General features: G+C 39.8%; 1 protein-coding gene across 1 annotated transcript; it reads left to right on the top strand.

The window, feature by feature from the left end:
• Positions 1-303: 303 nt before the first annotated feature.
• Positions 304-26,868, top strand: Gdi2 (GDP dissociation inhibitor 2). Its single transcript, XM_028769904.1, has 11 exons — positions 304-534; positions 11,870-11,977; positions 13,642-13,741; positions 16,241-16,375; positions 17,507-17,705; positions 18,111-18,242; positions 21,671-21,770; positions 23,640-23,811; positions 25,508-25,652; positions 25,827-25,881; positions 25,969-26,868. The coding sequence occupies exons 1-11, from the start codon at positions 490-492 to the stop codon at positions 26,113-26,115; spliced, it is 1,338 nt and encodes a 445-aa protein (XP_028625737.1). The 5' UTR covers positions 304-489; the 3' UTR covers positions 26,116-26,868.
• Positions 26,869-27,048: the final 180 nt, after the last annotated feature.

The raw sequence follows: 27,048 nt of genomic DNA, 5'->3' as shown, positions 1-27,048 counted from the left end.
GAGTCAGGCACGTGGTAGCCCAGCCGCAGTTTCCGCCCTGCTCCTTCTATACAACCCTACCCTAGGCTTCGCGTGTCGCCGCCCAAACCACTGTAGCACAAGACGGGTGGAAAAAAAAAAACCGGAAGCCAAGATGGCAGCATCTCGCCCTTCTCTCGCGAGAGGGGAAACAAGGGAGAGGTGGGACGAGCGGGAGATGCACCAATGAGGGAGCAGGTCTCCCGTGACTGACAGCGCCGGCGGCCTCTCGCACGCCCCGCCCCGGCTACGGAGCTCGCTCTCCTCTCTCCGCGCTCTCCCCGCCTCCCCTCCCTCCCCTCCCGGCTCTTCTCTTCCCGTTGAGGTGGCGGCCGGCCTCGCCTCCTACTCAGCTCCGTTTTTCCTCTCCTCGCTTTTTCCCTTTCCCCCCCCGGGGCCCAGAGCGGCCGGACTTCTCACTCCCTTCTCTACGGTGGCCTTCGAGCCCCTGAGTGTGCTCCTTTCCCCGCCATGAATGAGGAATACGACGTGATCGTGCTGGGCACCGGCCTGACGGTGAGCTGCGGTGGACGGCGGGGAGACCTGTCCGACCGGCCTGTACCGGGCCCGGGGGCGAGGGCGGGTCCGATCAGTGTACACTAGCCCCGCCCGCGCCCGTGTCTGCACCCCCGTTGGGGACCGTCCCCACTCATCCGTGTTGGGTCTGGGGAGGGAGATCGCGGCTTGTTGGGATGCAGTGATTTGAAGACGTCCTAGTGTGTTAGGAAAAACCAGGATGTGGAACCCGGGACGTGTATGTGGGAAGCCTGCCCATTGGGAAGTTGAGGACAGAATCGCCCAACAGCCGGAGAGGAACAGCCTCGTCCTCCTGCAGGAAGGAAGAGGAAAGGGAAAACAGCCTGTGCTCCCTGCACTTCCCTTTTGGGTGGATGACCTCTCCCGCTTGGAAGCAGGCAAGCCCTGAGCCGAGCGGGAGGGAGTCGCTGCTGGCGCTAGCATTTCCTATGTGGCGAGCAGCTGCAGCAGCTTGCTCAGCTAGTCACTGGGCGCAGAAAGCCAGGCAGAAGGATGATCGCTGGTCGGTAATTTGTCCTAGAGTTTGGCCAACTTAAGTTTCTAGAGAAAATAATGAAACGAGTTTCTTTAAAGAACACAACTCCCTTTTTCTAATAAGCCTCAATTAAGCGTTGCTTTACCGCCCTCTCATCCTCTCTCGCTTGGAATGGGAAATTAATTTTTTCAAAACTTGTCTATTAAATACTTTTCACGCCTGGCCCTTGCCATGTTTCCCTTTTGTTTGTTTTATTGCATGCCACCACTGTTTCTTGAGGAGGGGGAGGCTGAGTTCTCTGTACTGCATACACTTCAGGCAGGTTAGAAAATAAATGCGCAGTGTGAATGTACTGGTGTATAAAAATGTAAGGCAGTACCTAATGCTACAGTATGCTTTCGTTGAGTATCTATCTTCTTAGATCTGGAAACAAATATAGACAGGTTTTTATATCTTGTGCTCCCCCCACCCCCGCACCCCTGCTGTAACAAGGCTGATCATTTATTTGCAAAAAGGAATTGGAAAGAGAACCAACCATTTTGACTATCAATTGCGGGGTGTGTGTGTGTGATGTATGTGTGTAGTTGGATGTGACATTGTGAGTAAATTACTTCATCGGGAACACTGACACTGATGTATGCATCCCATATGGATGTCCATCAGATGTCCAAGTCATGTAATAAGAGCCACGGCTTTCAAATTTATTGAAATGCATTGACATTTCTTAGGATCAAATTAATATCTTTAAGATAAAACACTTGGAAATAACTGTTTTAGAGAAAACCTTGAAGATTTTTATTCTACTTTTTTTTTTTAAATACTTTTAGGAAAAGCTGATTTTTCTCCTTACGGGGACGAATAGTGATTGCTAGAAGAGATTATTGTATTCTGACAAGGTCTCACTTTGTAGCCCTGGTTGACCAGGAATGCAGAGCTTAGCCTATCCCTGCCTCCTGGGTGTTGGAATAAAAGGCAAGGCCCAGATGTCCTGCTCTAGGCTCAGTAAACATGTGACTGCCCAGAGAATAGACTGTCAGATAGACATCATTGCTCATCTACAACTACTTACTTTGAATGAATGATTGGTTGAATTTCTCTCTCCCCTTTTTTTTTTTTTTTTTTTTTTTTTTGGGTTTTTCGAGACAGGGTTTCTCTCTGTAGCCCTGGCTGTCCTGGAACTCACTCTGTAGACCAGGCTGGCCTCGAACTCAGAAATCCGCCTGCCTCTGCCTCTGCCTCCCAATTTTTATTTTTATTTATTTATTTATTTTTTTAAGATTTATTTATTTTACTTATGAGTACACTGTAGCTGTCTTCAGACACACCAGAAGAGGGCATCGAATCTCATTCCGGATGGTTGTGAGCCACCATGTGTTTGCTGGGATTTGAACTCAGGACCTCTGGAAGAGCAGTCAGTGCTCTTAACCACTGAGCCATCTCTCCAGCCCCCTTTTTTTTTCTTTTTTTGAAGTAAGTTCTTTTTGTGTAGCCTAGCTATCCTGGAACTTCCTATGTAGATGAGGCTCCTGAACTCAAAAGAGAGATTTCTCCCATCTAGCCTTCCCAGGTGTCAGTGTTGGGATTAAAAGGCACATACTATCACACCCAGCTGCTGGGTTTTTTTGGGGGGAATTGTCCGGTGGGAAGACTTGAATGCCTAAATCAATCACTCTACCCACGGCTCTCTGCAGGTTGACCTTTTTAGTGCCTAATTGGGGTTCCAAGCATAGTAAGTAGTTTGTGGTAGCCTGTTAGTGGGCCCTGTGGCTGCCAGCATATTGTGAGAACCAATTATTTCCCTTTTGTATTGTCATTGCTAATACTTCATATTTGCCCATTAATAAGGTCGGTTGAGTGCAGATGAGTGAGTGCAGAGCCATCTTGCAAGCTTCCACAAGCCTAGTTTAGAAGCCTCATTTTGTGTCAAAGACAGCACAGTCTGTTTAACAAAGTAACACCCTTTATTTACATTTTCACTTGAATTGTGAATTTCTTAATGGGTAATGGATACACAAGTAACTAGGATTTAGAACAGTTTCTGCTGTCTTATAGCTATGCTAAGTTTGTTCCTCACTGGGCCTTCCTAGATGTATACTGGGAAATGTTCTTTTAGAGTTGTATCAGTGTAGGATTGTGATCATCACAGGCCCATCATTGATAGTAGGAATGATGGTGGGATGATGTCGACACTAAGAGATGATATTAGTAGGACACGGGTTAAATCTTGAATTAGGTTAAATCTTCAAGAGACTCTCAAAGTTTAAAACCACAAATTAGAAGTAACTTTGAATATCAGGGTGTACACACTATTAATGTTTGGCTTGTAGACATTTAGTGTTGGAGATTTAAGAACCTAATAAAAGGGTGTATACTAAATGTTGTATAACATTGGTGTGTCTCAGGGACTTTGAGTGAAGGAACCTTGTTACTTTAGTGTTACTTGGTGTTGGCATTGTTTCAGTCAGTTAAATTTGCATTAATCCACAAGCATTGAATGTAACTTTAGTAAAGAAGACCTTTAATTTTCTATGAGAAATGGCAGATTCTGTGTAATTCTCTTAACATTGAGAATTATCACTTTAAAGGCTATGAGGTCATGGTACTTTGAATATCAGGGTACTTTTAATCCCCGTACTTGGGGTTGGGAGGTGGGCACAGACACAGATGGATCTCTGAATTGGAAGCCAGCCTGGTGGACAGAGCTTTAGGACAGCCAGGGCTACACAGAGAAACCCTGTCTTGAAAACGAAAAAAAAAAAAAGTAATACACCCCTCCCCCCTCCAAACCTGTAGCCTATAGACAAGCCTTTCTACTGACAGCCCAGTAAGGAGAGTGACTGTCTTGGTAACTAGTGTTTTGTGAGGACTAATTTTGTGCTGTGACATAACGAATGCATTAAGTCCTAGCGAGCTTTGTGGGGACTTCAGCCCCTTTAACTAGGCTCAGGCTGCTTTGCCTTTTGAATTATTCAGTCTCATTTTTGCTTCCTATCCCTTCTTTGTTGGTTGGCTGGCAACTTCTGCATTTCTATGCTTTGAGCATGTGTAAGCAGACTTTTACCACATAATTGGCAGGCAACTCATATGGGCTTGGTAATAAATCACTGAGTTGTGCTAGAATTAGTTTATTTGAAAAGAGCCCGCTCCATAGCCATTTGTGCTTTCCAAAGGCTTTGTTCTTGTTTTATTTTCTACACAGTAAGCCTACACATTAGGAACAGAAACATGTACTTTGACATATAAACAACTCATTTTCATCATTATATGTTTAAAGATTATTTTATATCCCAGAATACGCTCCCTACCATTTCTCTTTATTAAAACATACTTATCAAATACTAGGTTTTGTGCTTGGTTTGAGAATCCTAAACTGTAATTTAAATTTGCTCAGACTTAGACTTGGTCTTGAAAACCTTTGCCATAGCTTGGAGAGGTATAGACAAAGGACTTTGTAGTGGTCATAGGACCAAGGCTTTCAAATTCTTAAAAAAAAAAAAAAAAAAAAAAAAGCTTGTGTATTTCTGTCCTAAAGATGTTTAATTTAGAATGCCCCAAATGAATCTTTTTGAAGCTCCAGTGCAGTACCACAATTGGAAAATTCCACCATTGACATTATGTTGCTGGGTGGCTGTCAAGATGCACATTCACCAACATACTGTATTAAGGTATTTTCAGGCTAGCCTAAGTAAAATTTAGGTTTAGGTTTGGATCCCATTCCCAAGAAACCTTGCTATGGCTTGGTGACACTTACTTTAATCCCAGCATGTAGGTGGCTCAGGAGGTTGAAGCAGACAGAATTTGATCTATCTACCTACAGAGTTCCAGGCCAGCCAAGGCTACATAGTGTGACCTTGTCTAAAACAAAAACAACAAAAAAATCCCATATGTATCAAATTTTTCTAAAATGAGAAAAACACCAGACATATAAAACACCTGTTTCAGGCATTGTAGATGGAGGAAGCTGCTTGCATTTGCCTTAGAAGATGTAAATGTTCCAAGCACTTGAGGGTCATGTATGCTTTTTAAGCATATATACAGGTAAAGTCGGGAATTTGATTCGGGTGTCTGATTTTTGTCTCATTTCAAGTGGCATCTGATTTGAAAGGCTACTCTGGGTTAATGTGGGTTAATGTTTGAACTTAACACGACAAGCTGCCATTAACTCTCCTCCTTCAGGAGAGTCTCCTGATTGAAGACTCAAATTGAAGTAATTATTTATCCTATCTCAGTTATTTAAATTATCTGAGACTGTTGCAGTCTGTTACAGTAAATGAAAAGGTAAACTTAAAAGCTTCTTACACTGTAAGGTTGGTAAGGATGCGGTAAGTAACAGGAGTGTCTTGAAAACCTTTGCCATAGCTTGGAGAGGTATAGACAAAGGACTTTGTACTCCTTGCATTAGTGGTCGCAGGACCAATGCTTTCAAATTCTTTAAAAAAAAAAAAAAAGTTGAGTATTCCTAGCTTAAAGATGTTTAGAGTGCTCCAAATGAATCAAGACACACAAGTTACTCCTATGAAGGAGTGACTATAAGAGTAAATGTAGGCCCTGAGGGCTCTGTGCATACCCAGAGGCAGGAGATTGGCATCTGTAGCCAGCTGAGGCTGCATAGTGAGACCCCATCTGACTAAAGAAAAAGGATGCATGAGATGTTCACATCGAATTGCCAGAAACTCCAGAAAATGTGGTTAACTGACTTTAAAAGTATTGGTAAGCCTATTGTGATGGTACACCCCTTAATCCCAGCACTCAGGAAGGCCAAGCCTGGTCTATGTAGTGAGTTCCAGGATAGCCAGGGCTACATAGAGAGACCCTATCTCAAAACAAATTAATAAAGTACTGGTAAGCTTTGAGTAGCAGGAGGAATGCTTTTCTAGTTAGAGAGAACACTACAAATTGGGATTTATAAAAGGATGTGGGGGCTAGCAGAATAGATGGGTTAGTGGGAAAAGGTGCTTGCTGCTAAGCCTTAAGACTTGAATTTGATCACTGGGATCCACGGGTTATGGGAGTCAGTTTTCTGCTTTCAAGTTTTTCTCTGACTTGCACATTTGTCCCATGATACCCATGTGCGTGCAAACATATGTGTCAATTCATACGTGTGCAGGGCTAGGAAAAATAGTGTCAGTATGCTGCTCGTGGAGAAACAAGGTCCTCCAGAACCCACATTAAAAACAAAAACAACCAAGGCAGTATTTGTTCTAAGTGACACCTTTGAAGGCAGTTACTGTCAGCTGTTTGACACATTTTTAAATTATTAGGCCCTTTATTTTGGTTCTTAGTCTTCATGTTTTAGGGCCATGGTTATGCATATTTGTAGGAGTGTGAAGAGTTAGGTGTAGATGATATTCAGCAAAGTTTGCTGTGATTTTTGTTTCAGAAATTGAGCCCTGAAGTCTGCTTTTATTAAGTGAGAATGACTTTTTGGCCATACTCTTTTTAAATGTAAGAGCCTGTTGTTATTCCGCTTTCGTATATGCGTGAACAATATATTCTAATATTGGACTAAAAGAAGCCAGGGAGCTGGGCGAAGTGGCCTTTAGCCCTGCTGGGAGGCAGAGGCAGGCAGATCTGAATTTGAGGCCAGCCTGGTCTACATGATGAGGGTACATAGTGAGACCCTGTCCTGAAAAAAAAGGGAGAGAAAGAGACAGAGACAGACACAAGGGAATTGCTTTTAAGTAATATTAGGACTGATTATTGTATTTGTAAAATACTTTCAATTTGTTTATCAATATGACATTAAGACAGTGAATAGGTAGAGACAATGGAAAATGTTTTGCAGTATATATAACCTATAAAGGACTTCACATTTCTAAAATATATAAAGACCTTTTATAAAGTAGTACAAAAAGGACGAAATCCCATTTAAGAAAATGAGGCGGCTTGAGAGGTGGCTCAACAGTTATGAGCACTTGTTACTCCTGCAGAGGACCTGGATTTGATTCCCAGCCCCCACATTGTGGCTCACAACCATCTGTTGTAACTCCAGACCCAGGAATGCACATACACACATAACCCTAGGCTCAGGAATGCACCTACATACACGCTGGCACAATGCTCATGCACATACAATTAAAAAAGTAAAACAAAAAATAAATTAAAGTGTTTTTTAAAAATGAGTTATTGGGCCAGGCAGTGGTGGCGCACGCCTTTAATCCCAGCACTTGGGAGGCAGAGGCAGGCGGATTTTTGAGTTCGAGGCCAGCCTGGTCTACAGAGTGAGTTCCAGGACAGCCAGGACTACACAGAGAAACCCTGTCTCGAAACCCCCCCCCCCAAAAAAAAAAAAAAAAAAGAAGAGTTATTGGCCATAATGCTTCTTGCTTCCTCAGGCAGCTTACAGTGACCTGCCTCTTCAGCTACAGGGGTCTGATGCTCTCTTCTGGTCTCTGGGCACATGCACACAGACACAGGTTAATAGTATATGTAATTACTAATATTTAAAAATCAAATATTTCAAACAAGGGAGAAAAGGCTAAAAGTGTGATTAAATCCTAGCAGGTTCTGCCAATCATTAATCAAAGTGTTCTTAGCCTCATTCCATCAGGATTGGTGAGGAAACCACACCCCAGTCACAGTGACTAATGGTCCTGAAATAGGGATTTTACATGTGTCAGAGCAGTGAGTTTGCAGTCATAATGGAAAACTGATGGGCAGAGTCTGCTTTCTATGATGCCGCCATAACAAATGTGCCCAAAGTGGCCACAGAACAATATTTAACTAGTGAAGAACCGGAAGTCTGGCTCAAGAGGAGAGTGGCTACATACAATTTGGCATGTTCCCACGGTGTGTTCATTCAGTGGAGTCCTCTGTTGCTTTGTTATCAGAAGTGCAGTTCCCTAGACTAACTGCTTCCGAAGCACTTGAGAACTTACCAGAAACACAGAAACTTTTTCCCTCAGGCAGACACAGGAATCTGAATGTACATTTTCACATGAGCCCCAGGTGACTGTCACTTGAGAAGCTGCTCTTTGGAAATTGGTTCTGGACCAGCGTCATCACCATCACCTAGGAACCTTTTAGAAATGCAGGTTTTCATCCCCCTTCCTTCCCAAGCAGCCCAAGAAACAGATCTGTTTTAGTTTATTAAACCTTTGGGAGCTGTGGATTCAACCCGAGTTTCCAGAGCCTGCTTAGAGCACATTTCTCAGCAAGATGGTAGATGATGGCAAAACAGGAACCATACCATGAGACCCTCCACTTGCAGGATTAGGCAGAATTTCAGATAGGACATAATACTTAAGGCTTTGCAGGCCATGTGGGCTCTGTCCCAACTGGTCTGTTATTGGGAAAATAGCCAGACCGCCTATACAAACAAGCATTGTGATACCCCTGTAAACTCATTTACAAAATGAGTCTGCCTGCTAGATTGGCCATGTACCCAAGAGGTCCTGTTCTGTAACAAGAACAAATAAGTGAGTCCTTGTAAGACTTCAAACAAGCTATACATACCTTTGACTCTAGCACAAAGCAGATTGAGGTAGATGTCTGAATTCCAGGGCAGCCTGGTCTGAATACTGAGTTCAGGTCAGCTAGGGATACACAGTAAGACACTGTCAAAAGGCAGAGCAACAACAACGAAACAAACAAACCTTACTTTGGGGTATGTGTAAGGAAGGCCTAGGACAGTGTCAATTCTTAAGCACTGTCCACCTGTTTTGAGATGGGATTCTCACTGGCTTCGAACTCATCAAGTAAATTAGTCTGGGTAACCATGGAGGCCCAGGAGTCTGCCTGATCTGATGCATCAACACTGGTGTCTGTGCCACCCTCCTTGACTTTCATGTGGGTCTGGGGCTCTAACACAGGTTCTTGTGCTTGGAAGGATTGTGGACCAAATTGTTTCCTCAGCCCATCTTTTAAACACATTTGTGTTAGACTTCAAAGCAGCTGACAAACAGCACAATGGGTAATTTACTTTAGCTCTTACTTTCAGAGGTTTCTGCCAATAATGGCTAGGAGGCTGTAAGGAGGCCGAGCAGCCCACAGACAGACAGACAGACAGACAGACAGACAGACAGACAGAAAGAAAGAATACCCGTGCTGGATGGCTTTCTCCTTTTCCTCCTTCCATCCCACATGCCTTCACCTTCCTTCCTCACGACAATGCTGCCACATTCAGGTTAGGTCTACCCCCCAGTTACAGTGAGCAAATCCTAGCTTACTCTAAACAATACAAATCTTCTACTTCTTTTTGTTGTTGTTGTTGTTTGTTTGTTTTTGGTTTTTTTGTGACAGGGTTTCTCTGTGTAGCCCTGGCTGTCCTGGAACTCACTCTGTAGACCAGGCTGGCCTCGAACTCAGAAATCCACCTGCCTCTGCCTCCCAAGTGCTGGGATTAAAGGCGTGCACCACCACCACTTGGCCAATACAGATCTTTTGAGTGTTGGTATGTTTCACTTAATGATATGAAAAGTCCTGTCTGTCTTGTAATATGGTGTGTTGGAACATGCCAGCACTTCAGGTATATGTGCCAGCTTGGTAGTAGGAAGACTTAGTCTTGAGATAAAAAGATAAGAATCAGGTGTAAGGGCTGGAGAGATGGCTCAGCGGTTAAGAGCACTGACTGCTCTTCCAGAGGTCCAGAGTTCAAATCCCAGCAACCACATGGTGGCTCACAACCATCCATAGTGAGATTGGATGCCCTCTTCTGGTGTGTCCGAAGACAGCTACAGTGTATTCATAATAAAATAAATAAATAAATCTTTAAAAAAAAAAAAAAAAAGAATCAGGTGTAAATGTAACCTTTACTGTATTGTCATCTTGGAGGCTTACTGCTCCCATCTGCTAACCCAGGCCTAGTCCTGGAAGCTTCTAGCCTCTATGCAATCTAATCTAGGCCTAGAATGTTTTCAGCCTCTGAGATTTGACGGGTGAATAATAAGCTCACCTCTTCTTGTTCTTTCTAAACTCTCGCTGACTGGTTCAATTCAGCTGTTCTGACTCAAAAGTTCTCTCCATCTTACTGATTCAAACTGGCTTTTCTCAACTTCTAAATTGCTCTTCTTGGCCTTAAACTGAGTCTAGCAATCCATTCTAATCTTTTAGCCTCTCTCATTCTCTAGCTAGCTCTTTCTTCCTCTGTGTCTAGCTTGTTCTCTCTCTGCAACCTGCCTCTGAACACCTGTCCTGGTAAAACTGCCTCTTTCCCTTTTCTCTCTTTCTGTACTGTTCTCTTAAGGAAGTTTCCTTTCCCTTCTCTTCTCATGAGAATTAGGAATATCCTATTTGGTCAAATTCCTGTGCCACCCTGTGCCATTTCTCTGATCCATTTCTTTTGTCTGCCACTCAATTAGACATCCCTTTCAAACATGGGTGCTTCCTTCTACAAACTAACATTACCTTCCTTTTTTGAGATTAAAGACGTGAACTAAGGATGTGTCTGTATTCCAGCCAGAGGGATTAAAAGGTATATGCTAAGGCTGAGCCACACAACAGGAAACGCCTCTTTTCAATAGATAACACAATCTTGGGGTTCACAGTGCGATCAAATACGGTGCAGCAGTCGGGTGTTATTAATAACACTTTTAAAAGTCCCTGTGAGTATTGGGCCCTATGGTGGTAGATGAGCTTTCCACCATTATTTTGCATTCATGAATTGTATTTTATTAGTAACAGATGATGGGGTTTATTATCATTATTGTTTTGTGTTCATCACCTTTTCCTTAAGTGTATGTTGTGCACCCTGTACTTGCCTGGTGCCCATGGAGGCTAGAAAAAGGTAGTCATAGCTCTTGGAACTAAAAGTTATAGCCTGTTTGGAGCTGCCTTGTGGCTGTTGGGAAACAATCCAGGTTTTCTGGAAGGGCAGTTGGTGTCTTATCCTCTGTCCATCTCTCCAGCACTCAACTGCTGCATCCTTGCAGGCTTCTAGGGGTAGATTTGAGTCATGTGGTAAAGGAATGAAGAAAAGACAGTCACACAGATGGGTGGCCCGGGCTTTCTGCTGAAGAAGCCTCAGCATCCTGGATGCTCAGTGTGTATTCTGTATAGAGTTGAATAGAGATAGTCATTGCATACATCTGAGCAAGGAGACCTGGTTGTTACACTCAGATAAACAAGGATGCAGCATTTACCATTATTGCCAGATCAAGGAGACAGGCTTAGGAAAGCTCGGTAGGAACAGCCTTTGTAGGGGAGTGGTAGGTGGTGGTGCTGGAAGGTATGGTGGACATTTTCTGCACATAGTCAGTATTCACACTTGGACAAGGAGGGAATGCTTTGCCATTTCCCTGAGTCTATTTGAGAGGGACATCTGCCATTGTCCTATTAGCATGGTCATGTCAACAATACACACCCACTCAGGAATCACTCAGGGCTTCCTACTTTCCCATACCTAATGTGTCCATTTTTAGGAGGCTTATTTTTGAAAGAACTTACCAAAGCCAAATAGTCGTAGTTTGTCATTTCTTTCAAATAAAGATGTAACTCATGTAACAGGTTTTACATTCTATAAATGAATGGCACTAAAGATTTTCCTTGAGCTGGATTTTGCAGTGTAAGAAAGGTGGGTATTACAAGTGTGCCCTTAAGTTAAATTTCAATGCCTCATAAAGACCTTAGTGAATGCTTAGTAGAAAATAATAGAAACAGGATGCAGGTGAAAGCCCTGCCGTTGCTCATCTGCCCAGTAAAAAAACAGCTTATCTGTCCTGGTATTGGGAATCTCATTTTCACCTTGGAGCTCACTGGAGTCCAGGAGAAGCATTTTGTTATGGTGAATGAGTGTTTTTAATTACTAAGAGAATGCTTAGTGAGTTTACCTTTTAATAGAGAAGACATTTAAACATGTTATGTATGTCTTTTATTCTTTTAAAAATACATGTTTTCCTTTAGGAATGTATCCTGTCAGGGATAATGTCAGTGAATGGAAAGAAGGTTCTTCATATGGATCAGAACCCATACTATGGAGGAGAAAGTGCATCTATAACACCACTGGAAGATGTAAGTCTCTGGTCCACACATCTTTACATGCAGGATTATTTGTGAGTGTCCACTTTCGCTTTTGAATGTGGTCTTGGTTTTAGTTTGAGACAGGGTGTCTTTCTTCCCAGTCCTGGCTATCCTGTACTCTATACAGACCATGCTGGCTCCACTTTGTCTGAGTGCTGGTTAAAGGTGTAGAACACCTTGGCAGGCAGTTTTGGCTTATTAAATACTCTGTTTAATAAGTTGGTGGCTCTCCAATTTTTTTAGGAGCTTCTAGTTTGGGGGTTGTAAAAATGTTAAGTGAGGATGAGGAAGCAAGGGTTGGGTTGTGCCTAGTGTGCCAGCAGATGCCATTGCTGATACCTGACCTGATTATGGCCTTAGTCTCTTATCATCCTGTATTCTTCATCACTGTTTTAAGTCAGAGCTGTGATTCCAAGCTTAGTACTATTTGCTCTGCTGTCTTTCTTCCTTTTTTTCCCTCCCCTTTTGGATAAGACATGTGAGTCCTAAATGAGTCACAAGGAGCTTGTTAACATTTACATATATGGGGAGTAACACTTTTTCCATAAGTATTAAAATCATTGCCTGATTAATACATATATCCTTCTTTCCTTTAGGAATATAGAAGAGTTGAAAGTACTTTATTACCAGTGTAGCAAAACCTTCCATCTGAATCTAGCAGTTCACATTTTGATGCAGTTGATTTGATTTGTAGGGTTTTTTTGTTGCTGTTGTTGTTAGTTACTTGTTACTGTATTTTTTAATTTACAAGGTTTATGGGTCTGTGCCACTAGACATTGCTTTCTCGTGATTTTGAAAAGTTGAAAGTAATAAAGACATTGTGACACTGACCTAAATATTTCAGTTTCCATCTGATGACATTTTGCACATCATCACAGTGTCACTACATTTATGAAAATGAACACTGTTTAGACTGTATTCAGATTTCCAGTCATTCAGAGAGTGATATTTAGCTCTTCAGTAAACTCGTTTTTAAAACCAGGATTACTTAAGGGATTAAGCATTGTATGTGTGTTTCTTCTCTGTTCCCTGAATCTACAAGTTGCACCACCTTTCCTTAATCCTTTTTTCTTTTGGAGAAGTACAGGCTATTAGACTGAAAAAACTTGTTGATAACTTCATACACTATTATACTAGGAAGCATTCATTGGAGGTGAATGTGTACGTAGTGTTCTTTGGCTGACGTAATCGTTGTGTGTTTATGTTCATACTCACCAAAGTGTATACATTAAGTGTGTGCAATTTTATACAACAGTTGTGTTTCAGTAAAACCTCAGAACTACAAGTTAAGCGAAATTAGTTCTATCTTTTCTAGTTATGAAATGGTTGACATTTATTTTTCAACTTGTGTAGCTAGAGAAGCAAAATTAGAGGGAATGAGTTTAAATGATTCTACAGTAAGTGGGAAACAGACCTCTGCAGTGCTGTTAATCTTAGCATTAGTTCATAAATTAAATACTGTGTTTAATTATATAATATATTGAGACCTAAAGCCTTCTCTGACTAAATAAAAGCTTTAACTGACTCAAACTAAACTGCCTTGTACTTTAACTCTTGGAGTTGTGTCAAAGCATACCTCTTGATCTAAAAATCATTGATAACTTGATGAAAATTACATTTTGTTACATTATTGGTATTTTTTGTTCTGCTTTTAGTTATACAAAAGATTTAAATTACCAGGACAACCACCAGCATCAATGGGGAGAGGAAGAGACTGGAATGTTGACTTAATTCCCAAGTTCCTTATGGCCAATGGTAAAGAATTCTAATATCATTTATGACAGTGTACTGAATCTGATTTGGAAGTAGGGACTATTACCCTGGATCTGATGCCCTGGAGCTTGTTTATGTGAAAGTAGTTGAGTCATATGTTCCATTATAAGCGTCTAGAGTCAAATTAAGAAGAGAGGGAAGGGGATAGTAAATAGCTCTGAAAAGAAACAAAATCATGACGTGGCACAGTGCATACCAAAATGGAAGATTTTGTAATATATATAAATTTTGCAGGAAATTATAGACATTTCACACTTGGTGCAGGTCTGGTATGGTGCAGTGCAAACCAAAATTGTAAATACAATAACATTGTAAATATTTGTAACAGGGTCCCTTCTTAATGCTTACGTGATAATCTACATGAAACTGAGTCTTACATGGTCATTTAAAGGTTTTCTAGTTTGTAAGTTTTTTGAGATTAACTTCAAATTAAATTTCTCAGTATTTTAGGAGACTAAAATATCTTATAAAATTTCTATGATATCTTTGTTTTTTTTTCTAAGATGGTATTGAGCAGTGAGCCAGGTGTAGTAGTGTATACCTGTAATCCCAGCACTCGGGAAGCTCAGACAGGATATTGCTAATAGTGTTAGCCTAGCCTGTGCTCCAAGTAAATTTTAGATCAACCAAGTCTCACAGTGGGAGGTCCTGTCTGGGGGAAAAAAATAAATAAAACAAGGAAAAACTAAATTTTTTGTTATAAATTTATTTCCCATGGTATAAAATATGTGTTACTTTTTCCTTTTTTTTTTTTGAGTTTATGTTTTATAATTTGTATTAGTAGAGACTTTATTTTTATTTGTCTTACATTTAGATAATAACAGAATTCTTCTTTGGTAAATTATCAACAAGCTTGTATAATCTAGCTAACATTAACAGTAAGTAGAAAGGAAGCAATTTACATAGTTAGTCTCAACCAGATGTGGTTTTACAGTGCTAGGGATTGAGCCACCATTTAGATTTAATTATGCTTAATATTTTGATATATAAGATACATGTATGTGCATGTGTGTGTGGTTCCAGTTAGCATGTATTTTCAGCCTGTATAGACAGTGGTACCTCATCAGCTCACACACATTCCCTTCCTTCCTGTATCGTACCCCCTGCATACCTAGGAGAGCATTGTGGATCTTTTCCAGAAAGCCTTGTCTGCTTATTGCCACATTTGGATTTGCCTTTCCCAGTACATTTATTAACCTTTGATTAGTATTCATTTTGTTTCTGCCACTTTGTTATTGAAAAGTGAAATTTGGATTTTTAGCATAAATCTATTAGAGAGGGTGGGATGAGTTTTAATTAATTGCCAGCTTCCCTGTTTATTGATGAATTGGACAGTGTTGTGTTTGGCATGTTTATAAAGTTATGTTCGCTGTGCAGTGAACTCTTTACAGTATTGTTTGTCTCAGGACACAGGAGCAGCCTTTTCAGCCAGCTTCTGCTGTACAGTTCTATGGTACAGCTCTACTCCATACGTTCTTCTGTACAGAGCACTTGCTGGTCTTTTCCATTGGATTTTTGATTGTGATGTTTCCTATATTTAATATACTCATTATTTTCTTTTTACACACGATTCTAAGAATATCAGTATTTACTGTTACTGTTTTTTTTTTTTTATAGTGTCATTTTATTGCCATAAAATTGCTTGGGTACTATATAAATACGTGAATATTGTATGAAGTTCACCTACTTTTATCTTAGTTGAAAATTTACTGTTTCAAAGAGGCCTGTCATTTGGCACTCTTGTTACCATTTTGACTTCATGAATTTGAATACTTCGACGTGGTGGTTTTGAGATGTGGTCTTTTGCTAGCCCAAGCAGCCTTCTGACTTGGGTTGCCTGGCGAGCCATGTTGAGCTATATTCAATTTGTAATCATGAGTCTTAATATTGGGGCCAGACAAGTGTTCATGTACTTAAACTCTACCGCATGAGTATCTCCACTGAGTTATGTCTCCAGCCCTAACTTAAAAAAAAAAGATGTGGCCACCCTGTTGTACTTATCCTTTCAGATGAGCATTAAAATGGTTTTGGTCTCATAAAAGCTTTTGATGATTGGCACATGAGCTTATAGACAGGTGATATTCCTAATTGTGGTTCTTCATCTATCTGATGTCAGTATTTTTTAATAAATATAAGTTGATTTAGAAATTGAAGTGTTTGGAATTTGTCTGTGTCTGATACAGAAGTGCAAAGTTGCCTGAATTCACTTGCAGTAAAGCAGACCTCTTACCACCACTAGTTCATATTTCATGGGCTTTGCACAGCTAAGTTGATTCATTAGCCTACGAGTTGTAACATTGAGCTTAAACATGGGCTTAAGGTGTGTATTTTGGCTGCACCACTTAAAATGTGGCTTTGGAAGCTTCTGGTAAGACCTGCTGTACAGTGTTAGGAAAAAGTTTGGAGGCTGTAATGGCAAGTTTTGCTCCTCTTTAATGGTAGTAAGATTTGAGTGACCATTGCATTATGTGGCTTTTCCAGGTCAGTTGGTGAAGATGCTGCTTTACACAGAGGTCACTCGTTATATGGACTTCAAAGTGATTGAAGGGAGCTTTGTCTATAAGGGAGGGAAAATCTACAAGGTTCCTTCCACTGAAGCAGAAGCCCTGGCATCTAGTAAGTAATTCTCATTTTTATTTATCACAATGATGAGATTTTTCTGGTGAAAAGGAATCTCAGAAATCCATTTATCTAGTCACAAATACTCTCTGATTATGTACCAGTTAACTTTAATGTCTGTTCCGTTTAGAAGAGGACAAGAAAAGATAGAAAACTAAGAGTTTTCTCATCTTTATCTTACTACCAGCTGTGTGTTAGTAGGATTACTGACTCAGAGAGAAAGCTTAGGGTTTGCATATATTACCCTATATCTCTCTCTGTGTATATCATACTTTTTAAAAAAATTATGTTTTAGACAAGATTTTACTGTGTAGCTCTGGCTGCCCTAGAAGTAGAGCAGGTTGACTTAGAACTTACTGAGATCCACCTGCCTTTACATTCAAGTGCTGAAATTAAAGGTATGTGTCACCATAGCCAGTGTATTCCTTTTAAAGATTTTTTAAAACATTTGTTTGATCATTTGCCTGTATTAAAGTGTGTGCACCACATGTGTGCCTAGTACCCATGGAGGCCTGAAGGAGGCAGTAGATCTCATGGGACTGGAGTTACAAATGGTTGTGAGTGACCATGTGGGTATTGTTAACTGTACCTGGATCCTCTGCAAGAGCAGCAAGTGTTCCTAACTGCTGAACCATCTCTCTAGCCTGTTTAGAGCAGAGTACTGATGTTTAAGATTTCATTAAAGTAAGTGACCTACAATGCAGTCACTATCTAAACTAAGTTGTGGCTTATTCTTCCTTGGTGTCTTGGTCTTTTCCCATGAAGTCTAAGTGTGTCATAGCATTCAGAAGAAAGAAAGCAACATTCATGATTTTGGGAACTGGCTGAGTTACAGATCAGCACTGTTAGAGGAAGAACATTGGTATAGATGCCTTTGGAGCATTTTTTTTTTTCAGTGTTATTTTGTGCCCAATTAAGATACGGAATTCAACTTCTCAGAAAATATGTACCATTTACCTGAAGTGGTGCTGTGCATCGAATACTGTGAATGACCTGTTTTAGAGTGTACAGCTAGAGTCTAGGTTATGTAAATTATGCATGTTGAGTTCTAACATTGGTGTTTAAAAATGCCCTTGCCTTCTTTCTCAGTGTCTTATTCCGTGTGATTTTTGCAAAAATATTTTTCAGGCTTAATGGGACTGTTTGAGAAACGCCGCTTCAGGAAGTTCCTGGTTTATGTTGCCAACTTTGATGAAAAAGATCCTAGAACGTTTGAGGGTGTTGATCCTAAGAAGACCTCCATGAGAGATGTGTATAAGAAGTTTGATCTGGGCCAAGATGTTATAGACTTTACTGGCCATTCGCTTGCACTGTACAGAACAGATGAGTAAGTAGGCTGCTGACTCTCGTGGGCCAAGGTTGTGAGCTGTTTGCTAGCTATGCTAGGAAGTGTTTACTGCAGGTGGGTTTAGGCAACGTTACAGCTCCTTCCTGTACTGTATCAGACATTATTGGGAGTATCAACAGCAGACAGAGGTGAGGCTTCCAGTCAGAAGTTTCGTTTTCAGATCTAGATTTTTCTTGAAACTTTCAACTGTGAGACTCCCAAGGGTGAGACTTAGGACATGTGTGTTGCTGTCTGGCCCTGGGAAAGAAAGGGGTTCTAGTTGCAAATGAGTATAAGGGTGTTTTAAGAGAAATTTGGGGGTAGCAGTTTGAAGTTACTGCAGGAAAAGAATATAAAATGAAGAAGGAAGTAGTCCTTTTCTAATGTTCATTTACTTTTCCCCAGCTACTTAGATCAGCCGTGTTGTGATACGATTAATAGAATTAAACTTTACAGCGAGTCTTTGGCAAGATATGGTAAAAGCCCATACCTCTATCCACTTTATGGTCTCGGAGAATTGCCACAAGGATTTGCAAGGTGAGTGAGTACCTGCTGTACCCGTTAGCTATAGCCCTGAAGATCCTAGACTTCATCTTGACTCATGAAGGTGAAAAATGTCTCTGAATAATGAAATGCTATTTGCCTGCTTTCTGTTTTTGAGATTTTTTTTATTCTTATTAAAATGAAATTTATGGATAATAAACAGAGCTTCAGTTAGATGAAATATAATTTGAAAAGTGTATAGACTTTATAGACATGTATCATTACAATTCCAATTACTACAAAAATGTTTTCCTCCCCCATAAAGTTACCTCAGACCATAATTAGTCCCCTCCACATAGAAAAATACATTCTATGCCCATTCACCTCTGCTGGCTTCTCTTCTGCTCAACAGCATTTATGAGATCCCTTTAGGTGGATGCATGATCCGAAGACCCACCTGAGAGTCATGATACTGTGTAAATACATGGTTATACCACACCCTTTGGGATGTCTTGATTTCCAGTTTGGGGCTATTATGAATGAAGCTTTTATGAGAGTTTCGTGTACAGATAATATTGCTGACTGATGTTGAAAGTATGATTTTATTTATTTATTTATTTATTTATTTATTTATTTATTTATTTTCGAGACAGGGTTTCTCTGTATAGCCCTGGCTGTCCTGGAACTAACTCTGTAGACCAGGCTGGCCTCGAACTCAGAAATCCGCCTGCCTCTGGTTCCCAAGTCCTGGGATTAAAGGCGTGCGCCACCACCGCCTGGCTGAAAGTATGATTTTAGAAAGTAATAAGCCACTGCTTTTCTGAGCACTTGTGCCAGTTTTATATACACAGCAGTGATAGTTTTATTTATTCAATACTTAAACTTGGTACTGTTTATTGACATTAAATTTACATTTATTAGTGTGTGTGTATGTGTGTAACTGTGTGTGCACATGTGTATGTAGGATTTACATGGATTCTTTCCTATGTAGTGGGTCCTGTGAATTGAACTCGATGTCAGGTATAGTGTCTTTATCAAATTTTTTTTTAATTAAAAAGTTGTTTTTTGGCCGGGCGGTGGTGGCGCACGCCTTTAATCCCAGCACTTGGGAGGCAGAGGCAGGCGGATTTCTGAGTTCGAGAGTTCGAGGCTAGCCTGGTCTACAGAGTGAGTTCCAGGACAGCCAGGGCTACTCAGAGAAACCCTGTCTCGAAAAACCAAAAAAAAAAAAAAAAAAAAAAAAAAAGTTGTTTTTTTGTTGTTTGTTTGTGTTTAATGTTTTGAAACAAAAGTCTTTCTACGTGGTCCTGGCTATCATGGAACTTATTTTGTCGACCAGGCTGGATTTGAGCTTAGAGATGTGCCTCCCTCTGTCTGTCTATCAAGTTCTAGGATTAAAGGCATGTGCTACAGTGCTCAGTTTTATCTTTACTTTTAATCTGTGTTTTTTCCAGCAGTGGAGATTGAACCTATGTTCAGTTTCCCAGCTGAGTCATCTCGCTGGCTGTATAGCTTGATTTTGCATGTCTGGAAAATTAATCTTTACCACCTTTTCGAGAGCCATTTGTAATTCTGTGTTGTGATTGTCCAAGTCTTGTCCAATTTTAAAGGTTTGGGTTGTTTTTGGGTTTTGTTTTGTGGGTCATCTTGATGTATTCTAGTTCCAATCTTTTGTCAGACCTGACTTCTTAAAAATATTTCCTTCTAGTTGGTGGCTTGCTTTTTATAAGAAGTTTTACATTTTGTAAAGCTCACTATGTTAAGCTTGTTCTACATGTATTTAATGCATTTTGAGAACTATAAAATCTTTGCTTAGCCTAAGGGCACGAAGAGACACAGTTTTGACTTTTCATGAAACTGTTAACATTCACCTTGAAAGAATGTTTGTGCGTACGTGATGGAGGGCTTGGGCCTCTCCCCTAAGCCCTGGGATTTAGTTATTCTAGCTGCATTACGTGTGTGTGTGTGTGTGTGTGTGTGTGTGTGTGTGTGTGTGTGTGTGTTTAGTAGCTGCATGTTGAAGTCTAGTTGGAGGTTGTGTTCAAGTTATTTGTCTTTGCCTTTACCTCATTGCCCTGATTATTATAATTTTGTAGTTAAGTCTTAAAAAGTCAGGTGATATATATCTTCAAAATTTATTTTGGCTATTGTATTGTACTGGGGGCACACAGGCAAGCACATAACTGCTACATCTCCAGACTAGCTTTTGGTTCTTTCGAAATATTTTACCTTCATTTTGAAGGACTTTGGTTCTAGCTTGTTTGCCTGTAGCACATTGAAACTCCTGTTCCCATGGCTGGTATTGGCTTGCATGAGAAGGAGGCTGTCTCTGAACCCAGGAATTCTTCCTTTGGGTAGTGTGGATTTTTTTCTTCTCAATGATCTTTTGGGTTTTCTTCAGGTTTTGACAGTCTTGGTTGAATATTTAGATTACTTCTAAAAGAGCCAAATTCAGAATTTGAGGCCATCATTTCTTCAGCTGTTTGGTCCCAGTTGTTTCTCTTTTGCGGCAGCAGTCTCTGTGTGTGTTAACACTGTTTCTCTTTTGGAGCAGCAGTCTCTGTTTGTGTTAACACTGTTTCCTGAGGTAACGGGGCTCTGTTCATCTGTTTTTCTCTTGTAATTTTTTTTCTTTTGGAGGATGTATGTTCATTTGTGATAAATTTTGTCACTTTTTTGGGCCCCCTTTTCTATGTAATACTGGGAATTGCTCCCAGGGCCTTTACTGTATTTCATACAAGATTTCTACCATTGAGTTATTCCCTTTTTTGTGTGGTTATTTTTCTACAAATCTTTTTTTTTTCAAAGATTTATTTATTTATTATATATGAATACACTGTAGCTGTCTTCGTGTGGTTATTTTTCATATGAAAGAAAAGAGCAATTTTCCTCTTTGTGTCCCACTAATCTCTCCTGGGTTTTCCGTGCCCCTTTAGTCTTCCTTTTCCACATAAAACCCTTCTACGTTTATGTCCTACATGTATGTGTGTGTATGTATTTGTCAGTTACAATATGCATTAGAAATACATATAGAAATATGTGTTGTTCACAACTAAGTCCTGTATTTGAGAATTGTGATTTACGTCTCTATTTTGCTTAACATGATTTTTCTTTTTATACTGATATATTTTCATTTTTATCTATACTAGACCACTTTTTTTTTTACCTCCCAATATCTCCTTTTTCCCACCTCTCAAACCCTTTCTTCCCAACAAGTCTCCCTCATACTTTCATGTCGTATTTGTTTATGGCCCAATACTTTTCATTAGTAGATACTGTCATTCATCTAGATTTAGGAAGGGAGATTTTAACAGTTCTTCTTTTTTTTCTCCCATATCTTTTTTTAAAATTTTTTTATTTTTATTGGATATTTTATTTACATTTCAGATGTTCTCCCCTTACCCCATCCCCCACCCCCGTCCCACCCAGGATTTAACAGTTCTTAGAATTGTGACTATAATTGATTAAAAAACTTTTTTTAGGTTAAGTGCTATATATGGAGGTACCTACATGTTGAATAAACCAATTGAAGAAATCATTGTGCAAAATGGAAAAGTGGTTGGTGTAAAATCTGAAGGAGAGGTAAGTAACTATTCTTGTGAAGAAAATGTGTTGTCTGCTAAACAGTGTGGTGGTGGACATTGATATTACATGTTGGATACACACATGCATGCTTTGTCTGGGTCTGCCTGTCTAATTGTTTAAAGTTACAGTTTTTTGTTCTTCCTTCCCTTTTTTCCCTCCCTCCCCCCTCCCTCCCTCCCTCCCTCCCTCCCTCCCTCCCTCCCTTCCTTCCTTCCTTCCTTCCTTTCTTTGTTTTAAATCTTCCCCCAGGTGACTTCAGAAAGCTTTAGGGTTTTGATATGAAACGGAAGTGGCTGTAATACTAAGTCTTAAGATGACAGCATCATCTGTTTATAGTGCTATACCGTATGCTGATTACTTTCTGCTTGCACACATATGATAGTTTAATAGCGATCTCTTTAAGTCAAAGTAGAATGAGGATTTGAATTACTTCTGATTACCTTGCAACTGCCCAGGGAAAACTTACTGATTATTGGCAAAGCTACTTTAAATGCTTACCTGTAGTTCAGTAATTATGAACTTTTTAAGTTATGAAGATAATAAATATTTGGAGATATTTTTGGTGTAGCTTGAGGTGGAATCTAGTACCTTATACTTTGTAGGCTTAGCCCAGTATACTGTTTTAAAAGAAAAAATAATATAAACACTGATTATTAAATTATAAATTATTTACCCAAATAGATATTTTGAGTAATGCTCCCGTGAGCACTGGTATACAAATAACTATCTTTAAGACCTTGCCTTCAGTTCTTTGGTTATATTTCAAGAGGTTGAACTGCTGGATTAAATAATTTTTTTTTTTTTTTTTGAGAAATTGCCATGTTGTGACATCAGTCATATTATATCATGTTCTCATGAGGAGTGTGCATACCCTGCTGTCACTTTCTGTTTTGGTAGTAATCATCCTAATAGGGGTCTTGTGTTTTTGATTTGAATATCACTGGTGCTTTTAGTGATGTGCTACTTAGCCAGTTTGTAGAGCTTCTTTAGAGTAATATCTGTTCAAATTCTTTGCTCTTTGTTTTTGCTTGAGACAAGGTTTTTCTATATAGCTCTGGCTGTCCTGGAACTCGCTCTCTACATCAGGTTAGCTTCCAACTCAGATCTACTTTTCTCCTGATTGCTGGGATTAAAGGCATGTGCCATCAATGCTTGTGTCTTCGCCTAATTTTTAATCAGGTTCTTAAAAAAAATTGATGAATTTTAGCACTTCTTGATATACTTTGACTATTACTTCCTATCAGATATATCATTTTCAAATATTTGTCGTTTCCTTTTCTTTTAAATTAAAAATTTAATATACTGATTGAAACACACAAATGAGTCTTCAATGTGCTAAACACTCAGTACCAAATTATAATAAATGAAGCTTTTTTCATACATCTTTTAAGAATTTTTGGAATTGTAGTTCTTTATGGTCTTGGGTAAGTTTTAGCTTTTTTATTTAGCGTATTAATAGTTTTATAAGGACACCCAGGCAGCCCTCGCTGACCCAAAGTATAAACAGGTTGGCCTCAAAATTTTGATCCTACCTTTGTATCTAAATTGCTGAGATTACAGGTGTGTGCCACAAGTTTTTAAGATGTGCCATGTCCCAAAATTAGTTTGTCAAAAAATCACTTGAAAATATACATATTTATTTCTGGCTTCTCTTTGTGGGCCAGCACCAGATATCACACCATATTGACTGCTGTAGTCTTTAAGGGAGTCCTTCTGTGTTCTTTTTCAAGATTGTTTTATTTATTTTAGTCTTTAGGTTTTAATATACATTTCAGAACTTAACTTTCTAATACATGACTTTTGGGTGTCATGTTTTTATGGTTTTTATGTCTTCTTTATAATGACCCTTTAAATGCTTTGTTACAGATTGCTCGTTGTAAGCAGCTCATCTGTGATCCCAGCTATGTAAAAGATCGGGTTGAAAAAGTAGGCCAGGTAATCAGAGTGATCTGTATCCTTAGCCACCCTATCAAGAACACCAACGATGCTAACTCCTGCCAGATCATCATTCCACAGAACCAAGTCAACCGCAAGTCAGGTGAGTTTTGAAGGACAGATGAAGGTAGAATTTTGTGAGCTTTCTTAGTGTTTTCACCCAGATTCCTGCCTTTACTCTGTACTATAGTAGAGACTTTCCTGTGACATGGGAAGCAGACCTGGGAAGCCAGATGTGGTCTTCCTAGCAGCAGTGCACTGAAATGATCTCAGCCTTGTAAATCCACTGCCTGGAATGTTGGCTTCTTGTCTAGAGTGCATGGATGACTCTTGTGGGCTTCCAGCTTTGTTAAGTTTCTTCCCCCCACACCCCCTTCCCTTCTCCCTCTCGTTCTAGTCCCACTCACTCCGGCCCAAAGGTTTATTTATTATATATAAGTACACTGTAGCTGTCTTCAGACACCCCATAAGAGGACATCAGATCTCTTTACAGATGGTTGTGAGCCACCATGTGGTTGCTGGAATTTGAACTCATGACCTCCAGAATAGCCGTCAGTGCTCTTAACCGCTGAGCTGTCTCACCAACCCAGCTAGTATAATTTTTTTTTTTATATTTGATATGAACCATACTTGGAGCAGAGTTCATTGCCAGGTTTAGCAGTTCATAGTCATATACATCCTCAGTCTCTTAAGGTTTTAGTGAGCTTTTCTATGGGAAAACCACCCGAAGGAGGAAAGATTTTGGCTCATGGTTTTTTGTTTTTTTGAGACAGGGTTTTTCTCTGTGTAGCCCTGGCTGTCCTGGAACCCACTCTGTAGACCAGGCTGGTCTCAAACTCAAGAAATCTGCCTCTCAAGTGCTGGGATTAAAGGTGTGCGCCACCACCGCCAGGCTTGGCTCATGTTTTTAGTCTGGTCAGTTGACTCAGTTGTCACTGGTCATTGGTCTCAGTGGTCATGGACTCATGTCAATATGGCAACAACTGCTTACCTCAAGGAAACTACGAATGCAAAGACAAAAAAGGGTTTTGGAGCCGAGCAGTGGTGGCACATGCCTTTAATCCCAGCACTTGGGAGGCAGAGGCAGGTGGATTTCTGAGTTCGAGGCCAGCCTGGTCTACAGAGTGAGTTTCAGGACAGCCAGGGCTACACAGAAAAACCTTGTCTTGAAAAACCTAAAAAAAAAAAAAAGGATTTTGGGCACAAGATTATACCCTTCAAAGATTTGATAACCACAGTTATTTCTTCCCGCTTGAGTAGTTTTTAACCGCTTTGGGGGTTGAATAGCCCTTTTACAGGGGTCACATATCAGATAATCTACATATTAGATATTTACATTAGAATTCAGAACAGTGGCAGTATTATCATTATGAAGTAGCAACAAAAATAATTCTATGGTTGGAGTTGCCACAATATGAGGAACAACAGTATTAAAGGATCACAGCATTAGGAAGGTTGGGAGCCACTGTGCTAGACCCTATTCTCTAACAGCACACTCAGGTCTTAACTCATCAATAGGCCAGTGATATAAACACTTTGATAATCCAGTTACCGTTCAAGAGCACCACTAACAGAAGACCAATCCTTCAGAGTATGAGTCTGTTTCGAGTGATTTTACATCCAAACCATACTGTAGTCAAGAGAAATTTCATTAATATTTGTAATTTACCAAGATTTAGTTGAGATGACATTGCCCATTTTAAGTAATTTTAATTTATAATGAAGAAAAAGCATGTGATACTTGAGTGCCTTTATGTTCAGAGTTTACAAGTGTCAGGTGTGTTATTATTTGCTTCTAGATATCTATGTTTGCATGATCTCCTTTGCACATAATGTGGCAGCACAGGGCAAGTATATTGCCATTGTAAGTACAACTGTGGAGACAAAGGAACCAGAGAAAGAAATCAGACCAGCTTTGGAGCTCTTGGAACCAATTGAACAGAAGTGAGTATTGTGCTCAGTCATGTCAACTAAAATCAAAACTAAGATGTTGGTATCTGTTGCATGGTCAGGTAATTCTGAGAACAAGACAGTAATTGGCTGCTGGGAATAATTAGAATGCTTCTGACTTAGAAAATAAGGCAAAGCAGTGATACTGATTTGTTTTTCCCCATATAGATTTGTCAGCATCAGTGACCTCTTTGTACCTAAAGATTTGGGAACAGATAGTCAGGTGAGTGTGATGATCTGAAAAAGATGTTACTAGTCTTTATTGGGGAACATCCATCCCTAGTAGTCTGAGACTGTTTCTTACTTCCAGATCTTTATTTCCCGTGCTTATGATGCCACCACCCACTTTGAGACAACCTGTGATGACATTAAGGATATCTATAAGAGGATGACAGGATCTGAGTTTGACTTTGAAGAAATGAAGCGCAAGAAGAATGACATTTATGGAGAAGACTAACAGCAGTACATATTATATAATTAGGACAAACTTAAAATTTGGCAAATAATGTATATTGTATGAAATCAATATTGTAAGCCCTGCTTTTATGACCGAAATGGAGATTGAAGAGTGCTATACCAGTGAATACTCCTTCACTTTTCTAATATCATGTATTAACTTGTTTTCATGGAATGGCTAGTCAGAATTGGTTGGTTCTGTTCAGTTTAACCAGACTGCATTTTTCTTCTAGTGAAGGAGCTGCTAAACAAATATTGATATCGATACAGAGAACTTGATACAGTACTTGTATCTTTTAATCAGTGTAGCCTTTGCGATTGTGTGATGTTGCCCAATTGATCCATACAATTTGTGCCATCCTGATATTGGGAGTCTAAATTGAACATCCTTTGGTTTCTGAAAACGTTCAAAGTTTTCTCTATTTTGTTATGTCAAGTATTACAGCAGGGCCCAAATAGGAAAGCCACATGTTTTGTTTATGTGGGTATAAACTTTTAACCAAACTTCAGACTTAGGGAGTTGGAGGAAGCCAGTATGTGGTATTTCAACCTATAATTGCTGAGAAAGGGAAAAGAACCTTAAGGTAAAGCAGGTAAAAATATAGAAGCACCTTTTATCCCAGGTATGGCTTCTTCAATGGACCAAGCTGCAATGCAGTATTGATTTGACAGAGCCTCAATTTCAATGATGTCTGTTCCAAAATGGCTCCAAATGATTTCTGTACTGCAAAATAAAGCCAAATTCTGGAAACCACTCTTTTGGTATTGTGTGTCTATGCCCTGTGTATGAAGACTACAGAATAATTGCTGTGCACAGAGATTTTGGATAGGTACCATTTCCTGGCTTCAGTTTATTAGTTGCATTTCATTAGCTACGATGCTCATTGGTAATATTAGTAGCTGTGTTCCCCCCTCCCTTCTATCACCAAATACT

Source organism: Grammomys surdaster, unplaced genomic scaffold (genome assembly GCF_004785775.1).
Source record: "Grammomys surdaster isolate TR1022 unplaced genomic scaffold, NIH_TR_1.0 194, whole genome shotgun sequence".
Classification (NCBI taxonomy): domain Eukaryota; kingdom Metazoa; phylum Chordata; class Mammalia; order Rodentia; family Muridae; genus Grammomys; species Grammomys surdaster.
Note: the sequence above shows the minus strand (reverse complement) of the source record. Positions and strands in the feature narration are given on the sequence as shown.

Excerpts from the sequence above, each read along its gene's own strand:
- Gdi2 (XM_028769904.1), top strand. The coding sequence starts at position 490 with ATGAATGAGGAATACGACGTGATCGTGCTGGGCACCGGCCTGACG. Across the intron at positions 11,978-13,641 it reads CTATAACACCACTGGAAGAT|TTATACAAAAGATTTAAATT; the intron begins GTAAGTCTCTGG and ends TTCTGCTTTTAG. Across the intron at positions 16,376-17,506 it reads AGCAGAAGCCCTGGCATCTA|GCTTAATGGGACTGTTTGAG; the intron begins GTAAGTAATTCT and ends AATATTTTTCAG.